This window comes from Ictidomys tridecemlineatus, chromosome 4 (genome assembly GCF_052094955.1).
Source record: "Ictidomys tridecemlineatus isolate mIctTri1 chromosome 4, mIctTri1.hap1, whole genome shotgun sequence".
In the NCBI taxonomy this organism is placed as follows: Eukaryota; Metazoa; Chordata; class Mammalia; order Rodentia; family Sciuridae; genus Ictidomys; species Ictidomys tridecemlineatus.
The window spans coordinates 112773749-112796914 of NC_135480.1; the positions used below are offsets into that span (position 1 = coordinate 112773749).

The following is a 23166-nucleotide window of genomic DNA, read 5'->3' on the forward strand; positions in this document are numbered from 1 at the left end:
TCAGTGGGATTTTACTCATAATAGTGCTGCATTGGGGTACCAAAAGGGACCTTAAAAAGTCATCGACTTTCTCATTTACAGATGAGGAAATTTCAGAGAGAGAGAGACCTAATGAGGTACCAGAGGCTAAAGAAGCTTAATGGAGTTGTGGGTGGAATTGGCTGAGTGCAGGGTTAGCTCAGGGCCTTTTTCCTATAGAGAGCAATGGTCTTTGGTCCCAGTTGCTCAGTTGGACACCATTATCTGCACAATTGATGTTCATTGTGTTGCAAAATTTTATTGCTGTTATTTCTTATTATAGTAAGTGCTTTCCAGAATAAGACTCAAATATGAGAAAATATTTATCTGATGTTCAATTTTTCATGACTGGGGATACACAGGTTGCCACTTGATCTTAACAACTTGAATAAGAGAGGAAGAGGGAGGAAGTATTTAATTCTACCCTACAAGATCCTTCCATCAAAGACAGAGATTGTCTTTCCTCCTCACTTCAACAGGGCACATTTCTCCAAAGTTTGGATCTTTTTGCAACATAATTCTGTGTTCCTCTGACCACATTAGCTGCATTGCCTTAAGGGTACACTTTTATCAGGGAATTATGGGATTCCAGGAAGAGAAGATTTAAGCAGGAATCATCCAACTGGAAATATGACCTCAAAGTATCCTGATGGAAATATGTGGTGCCAATCATGGCAGCAGTGGGAAATATTCTGACCATTAGCTGTCTTTTTGGAACTTCACCAGACAATGGTTTCCTTGAGAATGCTCACTTTATTGACTTAGAGCCTTCAGGTTCCAGAGTTTCTGCTTCTTGCTCAAGGAAACCAATTTCAACATCAGAAGTTCTCTAAATATTCTTCAGTAAGACACAAAGGCCTTTTGCTGTATTGTGATTGTACATAACGGTGGGATGCATTGTATATTTGTATGTGCATATAGTATAACTATATAGTTTAGCCAACATCATTTCCCACTATTTCCCCTTTCCCTCTAAAAATATTAACTGTTTCTTTTTGTGGTTCATCTTGAATTGGCATCTAAGCCAAACTTGTCCTTCAAAACTCAATTTAATATTGCTTTTCTAGAGGAATCCTTGACTGCCTGTGTTTGGATGGATCCTCTTGCTGAAAATTCTTTTGAAAACCCTGATCTACTCTTAATTGTCTTCTTGGCCAGACCATAAGCTGGGCAAAGACCTGGCTTGTTTTGTGTATTGTTTTATCCTCATTTCTTGGCATCTTATCTACATTAGATATTCTATAATTCGTGAAAATTGTTTTTTGTTTTAAATTCTCCTTTACGTAGTTTGTTTCTAATTCTTCACAGCTAAGGCAAGCCATAGAGATATCAAACCAGGATTAGAATGGGTAGAGAAAAGGAATGAAGAAGTCAGCTTGGATTTTTAAAATGATATTTTGGCATAAGATATTCTGAGCTTTAGCCTAGTGTAGTCTCCTTCTGGGTAACTGGGAGCTGGCCTGTGTGCCCATGGGGCCACTTGCAGAAAGGTTCTATCTTGGAGCTTTTTCTGGAAACCTTGTTCTGTGGCATGGCATTATGCACACCTTCCTAGCCTGCCTGGGGAGATTCCTCATCTGGAATATAGGTCCGTAAGTGTTGGAAAAGGAGAAACTTGTTTTAAAACTTAAGTCAAAAGGTTCATTAGTGAGTAACCTTGCTGAAAGTTTATCATTCTTGAAGTTCTCTTTGGCCCTGGATATTGAGCTGTACCTTTTGTTTGTGTTCCTGCTTTGGAGGTGATAACATCTGTCTCTTCTATTGGTTCTATTTCCTTTTTCAGCCCTGTTGATGAAGATGTACCCCAAGGCCCAGTTCTTTGTCCTCTGGAGTTCTTAAGGCTTTGTTTTTGGAAGATGAATTCTACTTTCAACCCTTCAACTCCGGTTCTGTGTAAAACCTGCATTGCCATCTCAGAGCCTTTCTGGGGAGAACTGGTTTGTGATTGTCCCTGCAATGTAGATATCTGATTTTCACCTCAAACTGCAAGCTTCATCTTTTCTCCCACACATTCCCACATGGCAGACTTCAGACTTGTCAATGGTTCTCCAAGTCCAGCAGTCACCACCAGGGTGCTGGGTTTTCCAGTTCCTTATATGCTCCTGCCCTTCTTCCCACCCCAGTCAGGTAGGTTTCTGGATCCTGCTGGAATTTCCTTGATAATACCTCTGGAATTCATGCCTTCCTTCCCTCCTATAACCCAGCTCCTTCTTTCCTCAAACATTCCATTGCTGGATGGTGTGCTCTCAAAAACCCACATTCTGTCTTGAATTCCTATGGTTCCCATTGTTTTCCTATTTATTTTTTAGTTTAATGTCTCATTTCCCCATTAGATGATTAGCTTTTTGAGGGCAGAGATCCAGAATCACCTCTCTTCCTACAAGTTTAGCAGAACTGAGTGACAGTTTAGTTGAGTTCTTTAATGATGGGGACAGTGAACCAGGGTATTCCTGGTAGTAAATGCTATGCAAACTCAGAGCCTATGAACACCAGAACCCTAACTAGCAATCACTGAGCATAGGCATGAGGCAGCAAGCAGGGTTAGGTTAGCACAAGGAAGCAGGGCTCTGACTTCTCAGTGAAGAGAGGCTTGTGTAAAATTTGGAACTTCAGTTGGCTTGCTAAATGGGTGCTTGAAAAAATTAGTGCTACTTTTGGATTAGTTCCTCACTGACTTTCATACTTGTTATCCAGTTGTTATCTTCCAGCAAGCTTACACAGAAGTATTATTATTGCCATCTTATAGATGACAAAACAGAAACTTTGAAGTATGACGTGACCTGGGCCATTGAACCCAATCGCAGAACCGAGTCTCCAGGATTCCTATTAAAATTAGTCCATTTAAGGCACATGGTGTGTGCTAGGAAGATTTTTGCTTTTGTCTTGTCCTAAAGAAGTTTGAAATTTGGTGAGAAACAGATGGGTAGACAACTTGTAATTTAAGGTTTGAATTAAGTAAGGGTGAATAAGGACACAAACAGAAAGTGTGGGTGCACAGAGGTAGGAGTGATTAATTCTGTCTTTGTAATAAACAACAGCTGTGCAGTGTAGCTTTCTGTCCATGAGTGCATGTGAGGTGTGGACGAAAGCGGGTGTGGGTGAATATAGACAACAGAATCATTGGGAGGAGAAAGATCATGCCATTTCTAGTGTGTTCCTTGGCTGAGGGAGCTCAGGGGGAGGGGCAGTGGAGGCTCAGGGTACATGATGACATGGGGATGTTATGGCATTTTAGGCAGCCTGGAGAAGGTCCAGAGATCATTCTGCTGAGCCAACTTAATTGATCTCAGCTCCCAGAAAAGCCTAGCATTTATGAGGGTGTACACCGTCCTGATGACTAGAGGTAGATTGCAGGTCAAATGTGATAAGACTGAGCTTGTCTCTACAAAGTAAAAAAAAATCTGAAAAGTCTATGCAGTCAACCTGCCAGGGTTGCTCTGAAGTCCTCTGCTTAGTTTCCAAATTTTGTTTATTTTTCCAAATCTCCCCAATATTTCTTCCCTATTCATCTTCTCTTTGCCCTTTATTTTTTTTAAACCTTTTTAAGATTTGGGAAAAGATTTTATTTTTCCCTTAAGTAGGTGGTTTATTCTGACATCCACATCATAGCAATCCCATGCAGATTTTGGAATAAATTTATTCCATGTTTCTAATTCATTTTTACTGAATTCATCAACTTTTAATGAGATTGATACCTTTCAATAAGGTTGTTAAGACATTTTGCAGCCTTTGAGTTGGCCTCTTAGCATGTTTTCTCTTTTCTTTAGCCACACCCCTCTATCACCTGTGTGTATATGGTGCCTCCATTTCATTCACTCTTCCTGGACCAGAAATTTAGTGTGTCATAAAGTTAAAAGAACACTCAGAGCCTCTGTGTCTTCTCTCCTCTTGTCCCCCACTTTCGTGTCCTATGGTCACTGAACTTTCACGATCAGTTCCTGCCTATCCTCAGGGCATGCTTTCCTCAGCTCACTCTCAGCATAAAACAGGGCAAAGTAATTTTAACTATCCTGTAACTGCCTTCGCTGCAGTTTTTAGAAATTAACTGGTTTTATCTGGTGTCTCCCCAAATCCATTCTTCTTGCCTGTTATTGACCTTGAGAAAGGATATGCTGTAGGTCTCTCAAGCTGTTCTGTGTTTTTTTTTTTTTTCCGGTTGTGGTACTGGGGTTCAAAGCCATGGACCTGGCATGCTAAGCAGGCTCTCTACGCTCCTGGCACTTTTTTTTTTTTTTTTTAATACAGATTTGCAAAGCCAAACTATTTCTGGAGTGTTGGCTGTTTTAGAAGGATGCCTGGACAGGTTAGCCTTTGCACTGATTTCTTTTAGCTCTCTGGTTGCTGTCAATTTCAGTACATGGTTGCAAGTACATTTGAGGACCTCCACTGGGCAAGGAGAAACTGGCAAATTCTGGTGTTGTTGATTCTTGCTTTGCATATGAATGAAGAAGTTAAGGAGATAAATATGTGGTTCACAGGTAGGTCTGCTTTCTTGATAAGAAAACAAATCCCTTTTATGTGGATTTTCAGTCACAGGGCACCAAGCAAGGAAAAGAAAGGGAGGAAAAGAAAAGGAACTAAAAGCAATAAAGTACCCACTGGGCATTTCACATGTTTTAATGTACAGTAATTTAGGAGGGAGGACTGTTACTGGATGAGTTTGTATGGATGAGGACATTGAAAGTTTTGGTAATCTATGCAAAGTCACTTTGAGAGTCAGTGGTAGAGTATCTATTCTTTTCTCTATCCAAAATTACCAGCTAATTGGTAGGAATGTAATCCCATGGAAATAACTTGGTGTGGATATTTTATAATTTATTTTTTTTCTAAGGAACTCAGTGGTCACTACCTAGTTGTTTCCCCAAGTCTCTTTCAGGCTATCTTCATACCTCTGTATTCTTTGTATATGTTACTTGAGTCCTTCTGAAGCTTTCTGCACATGTAGAGGTCACATGCTCCAGGGACAAAAATCATTCAAGATGACACTTTAGAGATTCTCATCTACTCAGGCCTTTGACCTTTGCTTACGTTAACCAGAAATATGGGCATGGAGAATCAATTAGGGGATGGGTATTTTGGAGAAATGGAACAGAAGCCCACAGGAGATTTGTAGGCGCGAGCAGACACGGTTGTTTGGTTGTTTGCTCTTGTTATGGTTTGGATGTAAATTGTTCCCCAAAGCCTCTGTCAATACAGAGCTATTTAGAATTAAAATAATTAGATTATGAGACCTGAAACCTAATCAGCCCATCCTAGTTTGAGTGGATTGACTGGGTGGTAACTGTAGAAAGGTGGGACATGACTAGAGGAAGTGGGTCACTAGGGGTATGCCCTCCGAGTTGTTCTTCTTTTGGCCCCTTCCCCTCCCCCACCCCTCTCTCTCTCTCTCTCTCTCTCTCTCTCTCTCTCTCTCTCTCTCTCTCTCTCTCTCTCTCTCTCTTTCTCACCACTTCCTGAATTCACCATGAGATGAGCAGTTTTCTTCCCCTCAACTGGGCCCTTTCCCCAGGATATGCTGACTTATCTTGGACTCAGAGTAATGGAGTCAGCCATCTAAGACCTCTGAAAGTATGAACCCCAAATAAACTTTTCCTCCTTTAAGTTGTTCTTTTCAGGTGTTTTGGTCACAGTGATGCAAAAGCTGATTAAAATAGCTCTGAAGTTCAAATACAGATGTAGCTGAACGGGACTGGCTTCTACTGTGAAATAGGACATAAATTGAGGTGATGTGTCAGGAATCAGTAACCCTGAATATGATGCATGTGCCTGGCCCAAGCACACTCACATGCTAGAGCTTACATATAGTTTACAGAATCAGAAAATACAGGCATCCTTTGGTATCCATGAAGTATTGGTTTTAGGACACTTTCTCTCTGAGATACCAAAACTCATGGACACTTAAGTCTCTTATATAACATGACATAGTATTTGCAGAGAACCTGGACACATCCTCCCAGAAACTTCAAATCAATCCTAGATTAATCATGTATAACACAATGAAGATGTTGTGTAAATAGTTGTCATACTTTATCATTTAGGGAATGATAGGGGAAGAATATGTATGCATCTAGCACAGAGGTGATTTTGAAAAAAATAATTTCATTCTGAGGTTAGTTATATTACAGAGGCAAAAACCTATGTGAAGGGTGACTGTGTTGCATTTAGTCCATCAAATGTCCCACATCTCCCTAAGCCCCCTGCATGTTCCTCGACATCAGCCAACCACTAATGTACTCAGGTTTTAAGATCTAAGAACAGATTTTTAAAAAGGCCAAACATTTGGCAGGGAAGTATTTCTAGGTACCTGATACACACAGTTATGTGATATTTATCCTATAGCAAAACATTGGTTAAGGGGATTGGCTGCAGAAAAACAACTCTTAGAAAATTAATTCAGTGTGGTCATGTTTACACTACTTTTTGTCAACTGGAAACGTGTTTGTTTAAACAGTATCTCTGGTTTATTATCATCATCACTCCCTCTCAGTAGCAGATAATGTGTTTCAGTTTCACAAGTATATGTAAATGATCCAGAGTAGAGGGGCAGCTGTCTTCAGTCAACATTTTCACATAGTGATAATTCCTGGGAATTATGCATTGATTTTCATTTTTTCTCTATTTTTAAAAACTGAGGTTTGATTGGGTTTTAGGCACAAAAAGATATATGGATAACTCAGTGCTTTGGTGGGAATATGGGAAGGGGTAATGTGCAAGTGCTTTGTGAAATTAAAGCTCTGGGCTAAAGCTATTTTGTCGAAAACCTGCTCATATATTAAAAAGTGGAAAGACAAGAAACAGCTGGCTAAAGTATATTTTGTCTCGTTTTTCTGCATCCTGTGGGTTTGCCTTCCAGGAGATTCAGTGTTTTGTCACATGATTGTGACCCACTGACTCTTATTCCAGCCATGCTTATTCTTTCCAAATCTTAGAAGCACATGTCAAATATCTGGAACCTAAGTTAGTGAAATTATACTTTATATGATGTTATATTTCTTAATTATAAATGCTGTCATTGTATTTATTTGCAATGGTGGCCCTCCTGAAACCCAAAATATTTCTTGGCATCATAAAGGCTTTGTGTGTGTCTCCCCAATTCAGGTGAGTTCTCTCAGCTGATGGGGGGAAAGTATGATTTTGTCACTAAATTTGCACCAGAATGTTGGGTTAAGTAAGACTCTTGGAACTATAGACTTTGGTGATTCTGATGTTGCCTTAAATCACTATAATTTATCAGAAGTTGTGTGTGTGTGTGTGTGTGTGTGTGTGTTAAGTTTTTAGCCACAATGGTGTGTTTATCTACAGCTTTATCCCTTTTTGTTTCTGAGTAATATTTCATCATATGAATATGCTACATTTTGTTTATCCATCCCCTGTGGAAGAATACTGGATTGTTTCCAGTTTGGGGTAATTACTAATAATGCTGCTGTAAACATTTGCATATAGGTTTTTGTGTTTTCACTATGGGTTGGTTTTGCTGATTCATATGGTGTCTGCATGGTTAACTTCATAAGAAACTGCCAACTCTCTTTACAAAAAGGTTGCACTGTTTTCATTAGGTTTAATCTTTATGGGACCAAATTACATAAATCTCCAAAACCATTTTTAAATAACCAGCGATGTATTTTCAAACTACCAGAGGACAGGATTATCAAAAGAATGATCATTTCCTAAAGTAATCCAAATGGCTAGTGTAATTCTTATCAATTTTTTAGTGGGGTTTGCTTTTATAAAGAGCCTAATACATTGATTCTAAAGTCAACCAGAAAAATAAGTGAATAACTATAGCCAAGAAAGTGTTGTAAAAAGAATAAAGAGGGGGGACTTGTTCTTTCAGATAATAGAACTCCCTAAAGAACCCACAATGATTAGAGTGGTCTTATAATAGGACTATATGTTGGTTCAGTAGAAAAGAACAGAATCCAGAAGGACCCATGTATATATACAATGTAATCTCTAGGGTCCCGTGTGGGTCAGTGTATGTACCAAATTTTATTCAAAGATAATAGAAATGTGTTTATAGAAGCTTTGGATATGATCTTTATCCTATATTTTCATGGATTTTGCACAGTATACTCCTCTGAAAATGTTGCCAGAAACTCTCTCTAAAGAGCTTCCACTTTCTCCAAAGTTGTAGACTCATGACAGCCTCAGATAGATGCCCTCTTCGTGGTTCATGTGGCTTCCTGACTCTCTCTCATCCTGTCTTCTCTTCTACCTTGGGCCACTTTTTGTGCTTTCCACCCACCCACTCCCATGAGGCTGCCCTTTGCAAGGGTGGTTCTCTCCCCAGTTAGGCTCTTCTAGAGAGCAAGAGATTCTTAGGATTATGGCAATAAAGATTCCCCTAGAAGACTCTTCAAATTCTGATAAGCAAAAATTTCCAAGTTCATTTCTTTGGGGATTTACTGTATCTTAAACTTGGCATGTTAAGTCATGGGACTAGTCAATATGTGGTGTTAGAATTATTGTTTATTCACTTGGAAAAAAATAAAGCAACACATTTTACAAAATAAACATCATTGTACTAGATTAACATACATATTACTAGATTTGAAACATTTTTGTTTGTATGAACAGGAACAATTCTGTAAGTTTATCTCTTAAGATTTGGGGTTGAAAAGAGTAAAGAGAATTTTCTTTGTATATTTCTGAATTGTTTTGGATTTCTTTTATAACAAATATGTGTTACTTTAGTAATAAAACAAAATAGCTAAAACACTTAACAAGGGATGGGTGTGTGGCTTGATGGTAGAGAACTTGGTTGGCATGTGTGACGACTTGGGTTTGATTGCCAACATGGGGAAAAAAACCCAAAAACCAAAGCCAAAAGGAATTTCCTTCTATATAAAATCATAGCATCTGAGAATATTTAGAAATAAAAGTTGCCTAAAAACATTATTAATAGTTTTTCATTTCCTTTGATTTAGTAAAAGCTCACATTTTAATACACAGATATGTTTTGATGAATGTAAAATGCCGCATAACCACTACCTTCATCAAGATACAAAACAGTCTCAGCACCCCACCCCACCAATTCCCTTATGCTACCCCACCCCTTGCCTCTGGCAGTCGGTTCTCCATCTCTAGTTATGCCTTTTCTGGAATGTCATGTAAATGAGATCTCATAATCAACTGGCTGTTGAGTCCAGCTTCTTTTTCTTTTCATGAGCATTTGAGATTTAGCTACAATGGTGTGTTTATCCACAGCTTTATCCCTTTTTGTTTCTGAGTAATATTTCATCATATGAATATGCTACATTTTGTTTATCCATCCCCCGTGGAGGAATACTGGATTGTTTCCAGTTTGGGGTAATTACTAATAATGCTGCTGTAAACATTTGCATATAGGTTTTTGTGTTTTCACTATGGGTTGGTTTTGCTGACTCATATGGTTGTCTGCATGGTTAACTTCATAAGAAACTGCCAACTCTCTTTACAAAAAGGTTGCACTGTTTTAAAAGCATTCCCACCAGCAATGTATGAGAGTTCCAGTTGCTCTCCATCATTGCCAGTGCTTGATACCATCAGTTTATAGAACATTTTAGACCATGCTGGCAGATGTGTAGTGGAGCTCATTGTGGTTTTATTTTCCTAATGACTAATCATCTTAAGCATCTTTCACTGTGCTTATTTGCCCTCTATATATCTTCTTTGGTGAAGTGTCTTTTAAAAACTTTTGCACAGGGTTGGGGTTGTCGCTTAGTGGTAGAGCCCTTACCTAGCACTGGGCTCGATCCTCAACGCCACATAAAAATAAATGAATAACATAAAGATATTGTGTTCATCTACAACTAAAAAAATTAAAAAAAAACTTTTGCACATTTTTATGGGGTTATTTTTGATTGTCCTTTGTTGAGAAGTTTTTTTTTTAATAACTATATTCTGGATACAAATCATTTGGCAGTTGTGAAATTTGCAAAAATATAGCTACTCTATAGCTTATTTTTTCATTTTCTTAATTGTATCTTTTTCAGGGAAAAGAATGTTAATTTTTGTTGTTGTGTTGTACCAGGGATTGAACCCAGAGGTGCTTAATCACTGGGCCACATCCCCAGCCCTTTGTATTTTTTATTTAGCGATAGGGTCTCACTAAGTTGCTGAGACTGGCTTTGAACTTTTGATCCTCCTCCCTCAGGCTCCCGAGCTGCTGAGGTTGTCAATTTTGGTGAAGATCAGTTTGCCTTTTTTCTTTTATGCATGTGCTTTTGGTATTATAGCTAAAATTCTTTGCCTGACCCAAAGTCACAAGATTTCCTTCTGAAAGTTTTACAGGTTTCAGTTTACATTGGGCTCTGTGACCCCCCCTTTTTTTTCTGTATGGATGTACAGTTTTTCTAGCACCATTTGTAGAAAAGACTACAATTTCTCCACATTGAACCATGTTTATTTGAAAGAAAAGGGTGTGATTCTATGTAGCATGAGAACCCAAATGTCTCCCAACATGAAGAAAAAGAAATGCTTTAGATTCTTTGATTTAGAAGTGACTAAGAGTCCCTTTTACCCAAGAGAACATGTAATATATGTTTTATTAGTGGTGTCAGAAATTTAAACATATTTTATATTCCATTTCAAGGATTTTTACATTGGTTTTCTTTGCCCAGCTTTTTAGAAATTTTAACTAGGTGTAGGTTCAAGGATCAGTAAATGATAATTCTTTTTTGACAAATAGAACTTCTATTAGAGCTTTAGAAAGAAAATGAAACTCAAAACCTTAAAGTTCATTTAATTTTTTTTTTGGTTTGTTTTTGTTTTTGTGGTGCTGGGGATGAACCCAGGGCTTTGTGCATGTGAGGCAAGTGCTCTGCCACTGAGCTGTACCCCCAGCCCCTTTCCTTTTTTTTTTTTTCAAGTTAAAAAAATAACATAGATGTTACAAAATGTAAATAATACCCAAGTATCATTGGGTATTGGGGCCCGGGGGTATGATGGCTTTACTCCTGCTTCTCTGTTCTCTCCTTCTCAGCCAGGAAGACTGGCTCTTCTTCCTCCTTATGACCTCAGATGTGGGTGTGCCCCAGGCCTGGATCCTTGGATCACTTATTCTTTCTTCCACTCACTCCCTAGGTGATCTCACACAATCCCATGGCTCAAAATGCCACATACAGTCCATGAGTCAAAGCTGTGTCCAACCCCTCTCTATCCCCAAAATCCAGACTGGTTTATCCAGCTACCTCCTCCACACATCCAGGATGTATAATAACACATTGTCTGGCACAAAAATCTTGGTTTTCCTACTCCATCTTGCTCTTTGTCCAACCTTTCTTATCTTACTAAGGTACATCTCCATTCCTCCAGCAATAAGGCCAAAATCCTAGCCATTGCCCAGTATCCCCCGCCCCCAACAACATTCAGTCCTTCTACAAATTCTCCTCACTTAAACTGTAAAGTATACCCTGAATCTGACTGCCTCTCACTGCCACTGTTGCTGCCTCTCTAGCCTGGGAGATGGCCTGGCCTCCTTGCTGGTTTCTTGCCCTTCACTCTTTTCCTGAAGTCCCAGCCACACAGTAGCAGCAAGGCTTGTTACAGACATAAATCAGATCATGTCCTTCCCTGGCTCAACTCTTGCCAGTGATTTTTTTTTTTCCCCCGAATCAGTTGTTTGCCCTGACCCTCATGAGCTAACTTTAGAAGATTGCTCCAGAATTTCTATCCTGAAACTTGTGCCCTTTCTTATTTCAGCTTTTTGGCTATTTTTTGAAGCCAGGCTTCTTCCCCCTGGAGGGCTTGGCGTGTGGTGGTCCTCTCCTGGGGAACTCATCCCTGTGTCTTCTCAAGGCTCTGTTGTGCAGAGAGTCACAGACCTGCCGAAAGATCACCTTTTCACAGAGGTCTTCCGGCCCCTCTCTCTCAAGTACCTGCCTTCCCACTACTTGCCCATCTCCACATTTCACTTCACTTTTTCTTCATAGAATTTATCACTCTCTGGCATTATATTATTTTTTATTCGTTTGTTGTCTGTCATCTCTATTTAACTGTAAGCTCTCTATAGGTGGAACTTTACCCTATTCATTGCTGAATCCCCAGCTTCCAGAGCAGAGTATAGCTCATAGAAAATGCTCAGTAAATATTCCTGGCGGGATTGAACACAGGATGAGATCATTATATGTAGACTCCTTTTCATATATTTTACTTCCACCACTTTCTCAGAGGTTATCACTGTTAATAGATTGGTAACTGGTTTTCTGAGCTTTAAAAAATGCCTTTAATAAATGCAGACACACACATTCTTTTTATGATAATACAAATTGACTTACATCATACTTTTTTCTATTTTAATGATATATTTTAGATAGATTCTTATATTAGTTTATATATGTACTTATCTACTTATATTACTTTATATAGATATTTCTTTTTAATGGCTACGTTTTAGTCCATTCCATAAATATACCACATTGTTTTTCATCATTTTCCTGTTAATAGATATGTGAGTCATGTCCTCTTTTTCACTATTATAAACCAGGATGCAGTGAATATGCTTGTCTATAAGTCTTTGTACACATAGGCAAGTAGAACTCAAGCTATGAAATTGCCTGTTAATATCTGGCTGGATTAGTGGATTACTGGCAGTCTGTCTGTCTGGCTGGGTGGATGGATGGAAAGATAGGTGGATGAATGGGTAGATGGATGGACTGGTGGATGGTAAGTGGATGGCTGGTGGGCCGGGTGGATGGATGCATGGGTGGGTGGATGGTAGATAGATGGTTGCCAGGCTGGCTAGCTGGCTGGGCAGATGGGTGGTGAATAGGTGAGTGGATAGGTGGGCAGATGGATGGATGGATAGATAGGTGGATGAGCAGGTAGATGGATGGATAGATGGATGGTAGGTACATGGCTGGCAAGCTAGATGCATGGGTGGATGGATGGGTGGATGGATGGGCAGATGGATGTGTAGATGGGATGCTGCTTAGTTTCTCCTCTTAAAAAAGATTACACTATTTTACACTCTTACCAACAATATATGAGTGTCTATTTCCCTACATCCTTGCTAACACTAGATATTACCACATTTTCAAAATAGTATTCCATGATAGGCCAGAAAAGATTACAAAAGAGAAAGGTGATAAAAAGCCTTTCTTATAGCAGTTAGCCATTTCCTAGCCTGGTAAAATCCTGAGTTTCTAGATTATAAACTGGTCTGATAAAATTTATTCTGAAAGAAATGGCAAACTTAAAGGAGTAACGTGATTTTAGATGAGAAATACCTTCTGCCTGTGTAAGCTTTCAGAGATTTTTTTTCTCACTTGATGTCAACTCACGTTGTATGCTGAGAGATCTAAAACCACAAGCCCCATATCCTAATTTTCTTGCTATAAAGTAGTATTCCCCAGATGATTTTTTAACAAAAGAATCCATAACACAAAACCTCAAGTTTCAGAGTTGGCTGGAGAGTTAATGGAAGTTGTAGCATTTGGTGATTTATCATTATTCAACAACTTTGTGGTTTCTCCTGGGCTTGCTAGAAGGATACTCAAAGAACAAGAAAAGGTTTTATCTGTTTTAATAAGTAAGACTGGTATCCAGAACAGAGATATGGGAATGAATTAGAAGAGCAATGCCAAGCCAGAAAGAACCTCTGGTTCACAAGTAGCTCCCGGAGGCTTCTATGATGTTAGTCAGTTTCAGCCCAAACCAGTATGGATGTTGGTTGGCTCTTGTGATCTTGGCCTTGAAGTCCATTGCCAGGGCAGCCCTGTGTCTTTTAATTTTAATCAACTCTCAAACAATGGGAAGATGGGTACTTTTTTGGCATGAGTGTATTAGGGTTTGAAGTCTTCCTTGGAAGTAGCTTTTCTTATTCACTATTCATGTGACAAAACTGAGGACCAGAGGGACAAAATGGTACATAAATCATGATCAAGACATTTAAAACTTGATGCTGATAAATAATGAAAAGAAAGAGGTCTTCTATGAACTTTAAAGATTTATTGTTGGAAGGAAAAATACTCTTGCTTTGAAATTCCTTAAGCAGGAGTGGCACCATACCACTGTCCCCCTGCATGTTTATGGCAGACACTGTTTATCAGCCTCACTATTCTTTCCTCAGCTAAGCTCTGACCCTGCCTGAGGACCCTCTTAAACACCGTGCTGTAGGCAGCTCGTCATAGTTAAGCTAAGTTTTTATATGAATTAAAATCTCTTTGTCCCCTTCCTTTAAAGGTTGTATCCAAGTGATTCATGATGCAGTGCTAGCAGGATAGGATCAAAAAACCAGAACTTAGTCTGTCTCCTTCAATCTGATTTTTCCTAGTTGTTTTATCTTTAGCAAGTCACTTAACCTTTCTAGGACTACATCTACTTTGGAATTCAAAAGTGTGCATTTCTAGCTTTTTCTGACTATTTCTTTTCATCTGCTGTTGCTATTGACCTGTATCCATGAAACCAGAATTTAAGAGGTCGGGAATGGGTTTACTTTAAACCGGAGCACTAGCAAGAACCTCTTCTTGGCTGAGAGGGAAATGGATGTTTTCATACACCAAGCTGAGCACATCTCCCTGATGCCTGCACACCCTGCAGCTGTAGGTCTCGAGTTGCTTTCTCTGCACCCCTTCCTCATTACATCTACGCGTGGGCAGGAGACCTTACCGTCAGACAGGTCTCAGCAAGTGGTCCTTTTTGGCTTCCCAACCTCTTTCTGCTTCCTGTTCCTGGCAGTGACCTTCCTCCCTGTTTGTCTTGCAGGCTCCCCCTCCCTTCGGGCATATCCTCTCCTCTCGGTGATCACCCGGCAGCCCACGGTCATCTCACACCTGGTCCCCACCACCCCGGGAATCACCCCTGTGTTATCCCACCACCCAGCCACAAAGGTTGCCTCTGCTGAGGGCCCTGGTGGTGAGGCTCTAGCCAGCAGCGAGTCAGAGACAGAGCAGCCCACGCCCCGGCAGAAGAAGCCCCGACGCAGTCGAACCATCTTCACTGAGCTGCAGCTCATGGGCCTGGAAAAGAAATTCCAGAAACAGAAGTACTTGTCCACCCCAGACAGGTGAGGATGCAAGGAGAGGACTCTCTGCAAGTATTATCAGTAAATGGGGATGCTGTTCACTCAAGTGGGAAGGCTGTGGACGGGTTGGGTTTGGTGGAAAAGATGGAGCTCTGTTTGGGATGTGCACATTTTGGGTGGACAGTGGAGACAGGACTGTGAATTGGTGAATTGGTTCCCCAATATTAAGTGACTGTTTTGATCCCCTCAGCAGGTAACAGGGAGCCTCATGGACTTGTGCAGCCAGAATACGGGGGCATCATTAGTTAGGAGAGTCAGCATACATGTGTAAAATTTTAGGCTTATTTTTCAGAAGCCAGAGAATGTTTTTACAGAAATGTTAGTTTTAATAAACCTCTTGGGACTTCCTGATACCTGCCCAGGCATCTCTTAGGTGACCTACACAAGATTGATTCACTTGCCTGGGGAGGAGGACACCATCTGACTGGCCTGAACCCGCCCTCTCTGATGTTCCTTACCTCCCTACGTGACCAGGGCCATGAGCGCTCCCTCCTCCCACAGCTCCTGCCCTCCTCCTCTGTGTTTGTTTCTCTAGTTTCCTAGGTGACTTCATTTAAGCGAATATGCAGGGAAGTGAGAATTTGTAACGGTGGCAGGTAATGAGAGAAAGCTGATGACAGTGAAGTGTGTTTCTGTAGCCAGGAGTGAGTCAAGGATGCATTTTTCCCAAGTGAGCTAACACCATTTGCTAATGCAGTGGCAGTGCTGTGAATCTTCCATTGACTAATGCACCTGATGGCCTCAGGTGACCCACACTGGGGAAGGCACACAGAGCCCTGAAAGGCCCTGGAGTCCTGAAGTCTGTGGGATGGCCCTCCTGGATTCCTGGTTCTTAATGAATGACTGCTTGGGATGCAGTGCTTCTTAACTAGAAGAGCGAAGTTTTGTTGGTGCTGGGAATTTATTGGCTTCAGTCTGTTAATTACTTCCAATAAAACTATTGGCTGCTGGTAGTCCCTCTACAGGAATGACTGGCTACATGGGAATAAAGATTTAAGACAAGCTCTGAAGTCCCTTGAAGGCAGGCTCCATTTTTATTATAAGAGACTTATTTTGTGCACTCTGGGCAGAACAGGGGGGCTAGGTAGCTAGCACCTGAGTTACCATCCTGAACCTTCATGGCCAGTACCCATGGGTGCTGCTGATGGTTAGATCTGATCAGGTAGAGAAGGTTGCAACTGAGAACTTGCATCTGAGGCTACCCATGGCTCAGGCTTGTGGGAAACAGTGGGCCTTAAATCCACAAGTGGATTTTTAGGAACCTAGGGACCTTCAAAAAGTAGTGGTTAAAAAAAAATAGTGGTCACTGCCTGAGCTGCTTTACACAGAGCAGGCTTGGAGCTGCAGGAAGGTGGCTGATGTTGACTCAGGAGGTGGTCCTTCCTGTTGGTGCTCAGGTAGACCTCCACTCTTATCCACATATTGAGCAAGACTGAGGCTGGGAGCCTAGCTACAAACTTTCCCTTCTCATTCCATTTTCTCCACTGGGGTTGGTTGCTCCTCCCTAGGGTGTAGCTTCCCTGAACTTCCCTTTGACAGATCCAACTTGTACAAAATTATTATGAGTGGGAACAAGCCCTCGTCCAAGAGGTAGCATAAGTCAGACATAAGTGGATTTGAATCCTATCTCTACCTATTACACCAGGATCATCTACCAGGGGTCAGAAAAGTTTTTCTGTACAGCACAAGGTAGTAAATATTCAGGCTTTATGGGTCATATGGTCTGTCAGTACTACTCAACTCTGATGTTGTGGCACAGAGGTAGGCACGGACAGTACAGACACAAATGAACACGACTGTTCAATTAAGCCTTTGTAAAACTCAGGTGGCATGCAGCTTTTGGTCATAGTTGTAAGAGATTTTAATATCTCTTCAGGCCTTGAATCTGTCATCTATAAAATGGGAATAATTATACCAACAGCACAGTGTGGTGAAAGAAAAATATATGATAGCACACAGCAGGGGCTTGGTGTGTGCTCAGGTCACTGTGTTATTGCAAATTGCCCTAACTGCACACTCTCTGGGAACAGATTTGACTTTTAGGGCTTGTCAGAAAGGCACAGAGAAATGCAGGATCATGATGAGCAGTAGCGTGGAAAACAGAAGGGGCTAAGGAATTAACATTTCATTTGGAATTTCATAATGTTTAATTTTTTTTAAAACAATGTAATCATTATAACAGCTTAGGGCTGCCACTGTATTTTTGAGCACTGGTTCTGGATTTAGCAATGTGAGATGTACTTTTGTGGATAAAAACAAAGTGGAGGAGTTGCTGTTGAGTTAGAGAGAGAAATAACCTGTGAAGTGATTAGAGGACAGTCGGGAACTCGGGGCCACTGTGGTGATTGTTGGTCTGTGGGAGGGGGCAGAGGACACAGGTCAGGGGAGCTATAACTTGAACTGGATCAGGAAAGGCATTGCCATAGACCTATGCCTTACCTTTCATTTCAGGTTTGGATTTTGGGTAAGAGTTCACATTTTGTAGAGGATCAGAGTAAAGACCATTGGATTAGGAAAAGGACCTTGTAAACAAAAAATAAGACAATGTTTTCAAGTCCATGGAAGACAGAGGATGTTTCTGGCATGGGTCCTGCCCCAGGTGTCCTTAGGTGTGGACACCTGTTTCTCTGTTTCCCAGAGTTTCCTCCATAGGATTCTTGGAAGGAAAGGAAAACCCTTTAAGGAAGAATTGGTTTAATGGGGCAGGTTTGAGTTTTGGTAGCACGTTCCTGGAGCTAGCAGGACCCCTGTCTGTCTGTTTTGCCCTCTCCCATTTTCCTCATCCTTCCTTTGTATCTTGTGCCTTCTAGGTTGGACTTAGCCCAGTCTCTGGGACTCACTCAGCTGCAGGTGAAGACTTGGTATCAGAACCGCAGGATGAAATGGAAGAAAATGGTAAGAGAGGAGAGAGTGGTTCTAACCATGTGCTCATCTTGATGGGAAGAATTCTTAACATGGGGCTGTTGGGAGGCAGGAAGGTTTGGGCTGTGAGATGGGAAGGGTTTCTAAGATGCTGGCTAGGAGGAAGGCTGCTTGAACTTGACTTGGATTTCTTAACAAGGGGGATATTCTTTTTCACAGTTTCCTTAGAAATCAAAGAAGGCCACAAGCTTCTCAGCTGCTAGTTTGAACCCCACCTGCTAGCCTCTTCAAATAACTTCCTTCTTCCCCCACCAAGAGCTAAGAATAGAAATCAGTACCCTCTGGTTATAGTGACAGAGAAAGCACATCTGTTCTGCTACTGTTGTCTTCTAAAGCAGGGATCCTCAAATTTGGCGGGTGTCAGAGTTAATTGAGTAGCAGGTGAAAATGCAGGGCTCTAGCCCTCTCCCAGGGTTTTGATTCCAGAGGCCTGTGACAAGGCTGGGAATGGGCATGTTAACAGGCACCCAGGTAATTAGGAAGCATATGGTCTAATGATCACAGCTTACATAATATGGCTGTAGTGTCTTGCAAATAAGCATTTTCATCTTTGATTTTTACATGTACTGAGACTAAATGACTCTACATTTTGAGGAACTTTATTTCATTATTATTTATCCTCCCACCCCCTCTCCTGTCTTTTTTTGAAAAGCCATGTTAAATCCAAAATATCAAAAGTAGTTGAATGTTACCTTTCCCAGTTCTATAAATCACAAGCCCAGAGAAGAAAGGAGGAGTGGGATGAAGGAAGAAGCCCTGTTCTATCCTTAGATACTGGGTACCTATGTAATCTGACAAGGGCCTCACTCACAATCTCACTGAATTTTAATGGCTCTTTTTCCTCCTGGATGGACCAGGCATAACTATGCCTTCCTTATGAAATTCTAATTTGCTAATCTCTCTGGTCAGAAGCCACATTTCCTGGTGTTTCAAGGGCTGGGACATGATGTTTTTCACAATAATCAAATAACTGAGATGTCTCTCTCTTCAGTTTTAAAAAAAAAATCAGTGGAAGGTATTTTTCTCAAATGCATGTTTTTGTCTATTAATATTTTTATTAAACCTTTAGTTCTGCTATTTCTTGCTTTTGTCTCTTAGCAACGAAGGGGAAAATATCCAAAGTAAATAAAATGCAAATAAACATGAATGGGGAAAATCAGGGGAAAAGCCAACAAGCAGCAACTATTATATTCCTAGAAAGGAATCTGTGAGAAGGTCACATAATTCCTTCTGGGAGAACCTGATCTTGAGATTTTTTTGCAAGGGTTTTTCAATAGAGGTGACTTGGCTCATGAATTACGCAGGAAGTAAGGCAGAAGCCAGTTGCATGTATAAACTATAATATATCTTATGAAACAAGTATATATTTGATGTCTCTTATGAACCAAGTTTTGTCCTGAGCACTATAGGAGGTAAATGAAATAAAATATAACCCCAGCTGTCTTGGAATTCATGATCTAGTTGGAGAAAGAAGGTCTGAGAAGCAGTAAGGTTGTACATTTTGAGTAAGTGCTGGTTGTTATAGATTGATAAGCTCATGAGTTCAGAGGAGAGGTAGTGAATTTCAGAGAAGATGAAATTGAAGGACAAGTGAGATTCAGTTAGATAGCCATTCCAAAAACTGTACAAGGCTACACACATATAACTTATGGTGGAAACCTTTTGGGGGATTATTCTCTGGAAGAACCAGATTTGGGAGTGAGAAAGGCCAACCGTGTTCCCATGCTTGCCCCTCCCTGACTGATTTCGGGCAAGTCCTTTCAGTGTTTTCCCTTCGAGTTCCACCACCCACCTCCTTCCTCGTCAATCATCATCATCGTCATCGAAATCAATGTCTCCTGAGTAGCAGAGGCATTGTTCAAATTGGTTATCAGCAATCTTCTCATGAGTCAGATGCTTAACGAATTGACAGCCAGCCCGCTCTGCCAGTACCGCCCAGTACGCGCAGGACGGTGCGCGTGTGCCTGAGCCTCTGATGTCACTTGTTTTTCCCCAGCCACTCTGCTGGGGCACAGTTGTGGGCTGGTGGTTGATGGTTATCTCTGCCGTCTAGGTCAAGATGGAAGGACCTCAGCAGATTTAACCTCAGAGAGGGTTAAAATCAGGACCCACCAAATTCAGGTTCCTTTAGGAAACAAGAGCTTTCAGTTCCATTGGGGATAATTTATTGAGCACTTCATTGCATCGGGCAGTGGAAATGCAAAGACAAGCTATGAATCTGTCCAATTAAAAAATAGAATTAGAAAGGTACTCAGTCAAGTGGGGGAAACAGACCTGAAATTTAAATTATCCAGACTGATCAGGGCAACAGCAAGAACACTTAAGAGAGGGTTCAGAGTCAGAACAGAGAAAGAAGTGTTTCATAGAAGAGGCAGCATCTAAACTGAGACTCAGTGAAGGTGGAAAAGGGAATCACAGGCAGAAAAAAGGGGCAGAAGTTCTTGGGGACGCTTAAGAACTTCAAAATGTGGGCTATATGTGAAGACTTCGTTCAGTTGGAAGTCTAAATTCTGCCTCCCTCAGAACAGCAGAGCATTGTTGAGACCAATTGCTTCATATATTTTGCTGGTAAACCTCTTTCAAGGCTATCTCTTCAGGTACTGAGAGGAAAAGAGAAAGATAATTGGGTAATAAAGATGTCTCAAGGCTAGTAACCTAATTGGAACTGGAAAAAGATTAGCACTTGATTCTCAGACTTATTCACACAGCTGCCAAGGACAACGCTGCCAAAACCAAGATAGCATCTTGGACTAGTTTTGACTGGTCAGCATTTGTAACCTATAGCGGGTTGGGTAAATTTAATCTTGCACATTAGATGGGACACTCACCCTCTATTCCATTTCTGTTGGCATTAGTTCCATTAGGATCCACAGTGTTTCACAATAGGCTGAAAGCGTCTCATTATTTAGTGGTCTTTTTTCCAGCTTTAAAATACAATTCTCTTCTTCAAAAGGATCCAAATGGATAGGTCTTCCTATCCCACTCACAGAATTTGGGTAGGCCACACACTAAGCACCATCGTTATCTTTTGCATTAAAAGTCTCCAGATAGCAAATAATTCCATGACATTGTTACTGGTTGCTATCTATATATTTTGGATAGGTTACTTAACCTCAGTGCGCCTCATCAGTAAAATCCTTCACATACACCTCACAGAGCTATAGTAGTAACTGAGCTAATTTCTTGAAAACATTTAGATTCTTACAACACAGGATGCAGCTATTATTGTCATTATTGTTGTTATTTATCTGTCTACAAATTGCGTATCTCTACAGAATCCAGATTTTTAAATTTTTTTCCCTGGGGGGTGGGTACTGGGGATTGAATTCAGGGGCATTTGATCACTAAGCCACATCCCCAGCCCTGTTTTGTATTTTATTTAAAGACAGGGTCTCACCGAGTTGCTTAGCACCTCACTTTTGTTGAGGCTGGCTTTGAATTCATGATCCTCCTTCCTCAACCTCCCGAGCTGCTGGGGATATAGATGTGCACCACTGCACCCAGCTGAGAATCCAGATTTTTGAAGGCCAACATAGATAGATTGAAAGTAGATCTTACAGGTTTCCGAGACCTTGTGCTTTTTCTTTTGGTTTAGAGTCGTCCTGGATTTTTGTCTGTCAGAGCCTTGGTATTTGTGTCCTGCTTGGGGTGTAATGGAACATGCCATCTTCAGGCTGGGACAGTCAGCTAATGTGAGCAGTAATGGTATGGGAGGAGGTTCATGCTGGAGAATCCAAACTTGTTTCTCAGCTTTATAGAAATTGTTATCAGTTATATGGCTGTCACTTTTCTATAAAGCTACAGAAAGAGAGGGAGAAAAAGAAGCAAAAAGTGGCTCAGTTCAGCAGCCTACTGCTGCCTGGAGTCTGAGGGAGCTTGGGTAATTGTAGATAAACATTAGACACAGACTAAACAGTGAACCTTCTACGTGTCTTTGCACATTACTCAGAATGAAGTACTGATAAGGGTATTGGATTCAAATGGTCAGAGTTTTTGGGTTCAAATCCCAGCTCTTCCCTGGGCTCACTCTTTGACCTTGACAACCCCTTTCTGTCAGATGTTTCCTCTCTGAAAAGGGAGAGAGGAAAACGTTTCCTCCCAGCCCTGACATTCTGTACTGTCTAATCAAACTGCCTGTCCCAGACCCAAACACCCCCAGAAGGAGGCAGGAGGTCCCATCTTGACATGCTCAGCAGCAGAACATTTGAATGCCTAGTTTTAGAGTTCGAAGGAGAGCTGTCAGCAGGCATCGTTAATAAAAGTAGGTGGTGTGTTGGGTGTTGCTCCCAGAGGCAGAGGGAAGCGTGTGGCCTCTCGTGTTAGGAGTTGTCTAGCCTCTCTGAACTAAGGGGACAAATCGCCTAGAGGAATAAATGGGGAGGAGGGCTTTGAGAGGAGGGCCACAGGGTGCATGCATGTGTGCAGCTCCTGGTGCAGGGCGGTTTTGAGATAATTGCATGTCTCAGATGTGCTGGAAGACAGGGGGCCAGAGGTCGGTGTGGAAAGCAGCCAGGAGGGTAGTTATCTCCTAATTATTGCTTGCACTGGAATGTTTTATTCCATTTAGAAAATGGTCTGATTGTTTTTGATTTTTTTTCCCTGTGCTGTAGGAAAATAGCCAGGTGGGGTTGATCCAAGCTGTGTGGGTGGTGTTCTCTAATTGCTGGGCTGGACTTTCTTTTGCCAATTAGGTGGCTTCCTTAGACCTGCCCTTCTCTAACTTGATTACTCCATGGGGCAACTTACTTTTGTATAACCTCTTTCATACCCAGTGGAGCTGCTTTCAACATGTAAATTCCACCTTGGCACATTTAGGTGCTTTCAAAAGCCTGGGCTCATGCTGAAATCAAAATCAGATACTGACTTACTTGAAAAGGAATATGGGGACCTCTTCTCCCCAGAGGTGGTTTCTGTCAGCATCTATGCCTTGTTAAAGGTCCCTTCACAACTCTGTGTTAGCTTTTTGGGTGGATTCAAATAGATGGAGAAGATTCACAGCTAATAGGCGATGTTTATTGAGAACCTTTGGCTGTCCTCACAGCCACACACACAAATTAACTCAAAGTGAGTCAGAGATCTATTATAAGAGCTGAAACTATACAAATACTAGAAAAAAAACATAAGAGTAAATATTTGTGAACTGGCATTAGACAAAACCTTCTTAGATATGACACCAAAAGCACAAGTAACAAAAGAAATATTAAATTGGATTTCACCAAGAT

At 41.0% G+C, this 23166-nt stretch overlaps 1 protein-coding gene across 1 annotated transcript in view; it reads left to right on the plus strand.

Moving 5' to 3' along the window:
• Positions 1-23166, plus strand: part of Barx2 (BARX homeobox 2) — a 70244-nt gene that overhangs the window by 41770 nt on the left and 5308 nt on the right. Inside the window, exons 2-3 of the mRNA XM_005330737.5 lie at positions 14704-15004; positions 17833-17917. Coding sequence (XP_005330794.1) covers positions 14704-15004; positions 17833-17917 — 386 coding nt within the window. The remainder of the gene's footprint in view (positions 1-14703; positions 15005-17832; positions 17918-23166) is intronic.